General features: G+C 39.9%; 1 protein-coding gene across 1 annotated transcript; it reads right to left on the bottom strand.

The window, feature by feature from the left end:
• Positions 1-281: 281 nt before the first annotated feature.
• LOC121039168 (olfactory receptor 52K1-like) lies at positions 282-1,310 on the bottom strand. Its single transcript, XM_040489096.1, is given in 3 exon segments — positions 282-344; positions 347-1,231; positions 1,233-1,310. Coding segments are annotated over 3 exon segments (1,026 nt in total).
• Positions 1,311-4,099: the final 2,789 nt, after the last annotated feature.

Here is a 4,099-nt window from a genome sequence, read left to right as displayed (position 1 = left end):
GCATGATGTATGTAAAATAGATGTCTGATGAATGAATGTGAGAATGAATGAATATCACATGCAGAAAGAAGGGGAGAAAATTTAGAAGCTAGAGACACAAGCTTCCTTTAGAGTTGGTTACTGTATAATTCTGGATGAGTAGCTATTTTCAGAAAATGGATAAAAAAGATTTTCAAAGATGAATGCAGATAGTCAAAGCCAAAATACAGCAGGGATGACTCATTTGCACATATACCCACTTGATAGTGAGAGTACTTGTAGGACCTACAAGTCCCAAAGAGTCAGGTGGGAAGCTCCCTGTGTGAGGGCAGGGGCTGGAGCTTCTCGGGGGGGGGGGGGGGGGCTAGTAGCTCTGCCTTTTGGAACAGAGTTGGAACAGAGTTGCCAGGTGCTGCCTGATTTCCTTGGTCCCGGCCCTGTAGATGACAGGGTTAACCAGACATGGGAGCAGCAGGTAGAGGGCACTGAGCGAGTTGTGCATGGCCAGGGAGGCGGTGGGAGCCACACGGTAGATGATGGATGAGGACATGGTGGAAGAGTAGACGGTGAAGATGACCAGCAGGTGGGAGCCACAGGTGTTCAGGGCCTTGGAATGTGCTCTGCCTGATGAAATCCAGAAGGCAGCATGGATAATGCGAGAGTAGGAGGCTCCAGGTAGCAGCATGTCCAGGACTCTGTTGAAGATGTGGACAGTGAGACCCACAGTCTTGTTCGGGGAGATGTCCCCACTGGAGAGCTTCATGAGGGCCATGTGCTCACAGGCAAAGTGGTGGATCAGGTCTGAGCAGCAGAAGTGAACCTGGGAGGCAAGCCCCACGAGGGGGGGGGCAACAATGCAAGTGCTCCTGGGAGCTGCCGCCCCCTCCAGGCCAGCCAGCAACTGACCCGTCACTATCTCAGGGTAGCACAGAGGGTAGCAGATGGCAATGTAGCAGTCCAGGGCCATGACCAGGAGGATGTTGCAGTCGAAGACAATGAGGAAGTAGATGCAGAACATCTGGAGTAGACAGCAAGGCAGGGAGATGCGGTTGAAGTGGGTAGAGAAGCTGAACAGCATGGTGGGCATCACGGTGGTGGCAACACAGATGCTGACAGCCAGGAGAAGGGAAATGAGCAGGTACATGGGCTGGTGCAGGCTCTGCTGGGCCACCACCATGTGGGTGACCAGGGCGTTGGCAGAGATGATCACCAGGTAGAGGCTGAGGAAGGGCAGCACCAGAAGGGCGCGAGTGCTCCTGCAGCCCAGGGAAGCCCACCCAGAGGAAGCTGGCGTAGGACCCGTTGGAGCTGCTGTTGCTCCATGCCAACATCTTCCTTGGGAAGCAGAATGGTCTGGGAGCAGGATGGTCTGGTTTCCGTACCTTGACCCCTACTAGGGCCTGCCCCACCTTCACCAGGCTTTGGTCTTCATGAGTCAATATTCCCGGAGAAAAAAATGAGAAGCTAAGGGTCATAATTTAATGACATATGAATCTTTCAATAAGTTTTTGCATTTCAAATATATTTCTCAGGGTAGATTTCGGATGTAGGATTATTGGGTCAAACAATCTGAACATTTTTGAGCATGCCAAGTGGATTTCTGAGAAAGCTGTATCAGTCTCATGTCTGAGTCACTGGTGCTAGTATTAAATTAATATGATTTAATAATTTTTATTTTAGTAATTTGATGATTGAAAAATACTATCTCATTGTAATTTGCAGGTTCTTGTTTGTGAAATATCTGTTCATTATACTTTGCCCATGTGTATAAGGTGTTAAGTATTTCCCTTAGCAATTTAATTATTAAAATTAATTATTCCTCTTTCATCCACTGAAACAAAATTTTCAAATCTCGTATTTTTATTTTGTTTCTGATATTAAGACTAAAAGCTTTAAATTTATAAAATGAAATCTATGAGCATTTCTCCTTATGAGTTGGTTTTAAGCTTGGCAAGTCTTTTCTCATTCAAAGATTTTGTTCCCCTTTAAAATATGGCATGATTTTTTCATATTAAATTTTGATCCACAAGAAATTTGTTTTTGTCACAAAGTGACAATCTAAGTTGGTATATTCCTCCCCAGGTAACTAAATACATTGTTCTTGTTTCAGCTTCTCCATTGCTTTGTGTTACTATCTTTATCCTAGATTAAGTTCTTGTATGTCATGGGGTTGTTTTACAGGTAGTGATGCTCTGATTGTTCTTGTGCCAATACCATACATTTTTTTTAAAAAATAAGCTTTATTGAGGTATAATTTGCAGACCATACAGTTTACCCATTTAAATGTACAATTCAATGGTTTTTTTTAGTAAATTCACAGAGCTGCACAACTATCACCACAATCAACATTTTCATCACATCAAATAGACACCCTTTACCAACTGATAGTCACTCCCCACTTCTCCCAATCCCCTCAGCCCGAGGCAACCACTTTCTGTGTCATTGGACTGGACTATTCTGAATGTTTCATATAAATGGAATCATACAGCATGTGGTCTTTCATGGCTGGCTTCTTTCACTTAGCATACTGTTTTCGAGTTTCAATATGCTGTAGCCATGAGTATGCCATTTCCTTTTAGTGGCTGAATAGTACTCCATCATGTGGGTAAACCTCATTGTATTGATCCACTCATCAGTTGATAGATATGTGGGCTGTTTCCACTTTTTGGCTCTTTTCAACAATGTTGCTGTGAACACTAATGTACAAGTTTTTATGTACACATGTTTTCATTTCTAGGAGTAGAATTACTGGGTATCTATATACTCTCTGTTTAATCTTTTGAGGAAGTACCATATTGTTTTCCAAAGCAGCTGCACCATTTTACTTTCCCACCAGCAATGTATGAGGGTTATAATTTCTTCATGTCATTGTCAACAGTTATTATGATCTTTTTAAAAATTCTATCCATCCAAGGTGTTCTGATCTGTGTTTCTCTGAGGGCTAATGATGTTGAACATGTTTTCATGTGCTTTTATTTGGAGAAATCTCTATTCAAATCCTCTCCCTGTGTTTTTCAAAAAATTTTTTTTGAACATTTATTTATTTTTGAGAGAGAGAGAGGGAGACAGAGCACAAGTGGGGGATGTTCAAAGAGTGAGACATAGAATCTGAAGCAGGCTCCAGACTCTGAGCTGTCAGCACAGAGCCCGACTTGGGGCTCAAACTCACAGACTGCGAGATCATGACCTCAGCCAAAGTCGGACGTTCAACTGACTGAGCCACCCAGGTGCCCCTCCTCTGCCTATTTTTAATTGAATTGTCTTATGCTATTGACTTGTAAGAGAGTACTCTACTATTTTAGCCACTATAGTTTCATCACTTATTTTTCTTTTTAATGAAACTTACCTTTATAAGTACTTTGATTAAAATTAATTTGTGTTATTCTCAAGTTTTATTCTTCCAAACTTTAGAAACATTTAGCCAATTTTCAGAAACAATCCCATTGTGATTTTTAAAAATTGGGATTTCATTAATCCTATAAATTAATCTGTGGATGACATTGATAACATTCAGTCTTTCCATCTACTATCAAAGTACAGCATTCTGAAAAAGTCTTGATTTACATCTCTCAACAGTTTCTTAGTTTTATTTGTGCAGGTCCACGGCAGCGGGCACTCTATCTACTTCACTCACAGTTATGTTCCACACACTGAATATAGAATTTGACACATAAAAGATACTCAGTATTTTTTGAATAATGAATAGGTCCCCCTCATTGCTCTTAAGTGTATTGTAAGCGTTTTGCTATTTGCTACCATTGAGAATACAATATTTTCTATCATTTTTTTGAATTGGCAATAATTTTATATAGAAATTTCTTGATTTTGTACATTTGTACATTTATCTTCTATATTATATATATATTACATATTGTACTTTTAAAAATTCCCTTATTAACTGAAAACTATTTTCAGTTGATTTTATTGAATATTCAAAGGAGAATTATCCTTTTTCATCTTTTTTTAAACTAGATTTTTGTTTCTGTTTTATATTGTATTTCATAAAAAAGAACTTCCAGAACAATATTAAAGAATAACGATAAGAAAAGGTATATTTATTTTTCCCCAATTTTATTAGAACCCCTGTTTCTAATGTTAAGTACAAAGTTGCTTGTTCCTT

The sequence above is a fragment of the Herpailurus yagouaroundi genome, unplaced genomic scaffold (genome assembly GCF_014898765.1).
Source record: "Herpailurus yagouaroundi ecotype Mexico unplaced genomic scaffold, PumYag 180, whole genome shotgun sequence".
Lineage (NCBI taxonomy): Eukaryota > Metazoa > Chordata > Mammalia > Carnivora > Felidae > Herpailurus > Herpailurus yagouaroundi.
The sequence above is the reverse complement of the archived record's forward strand: the minus strand, read 5'-3'. Positions and strand labels throughout refer to the sequence as shown.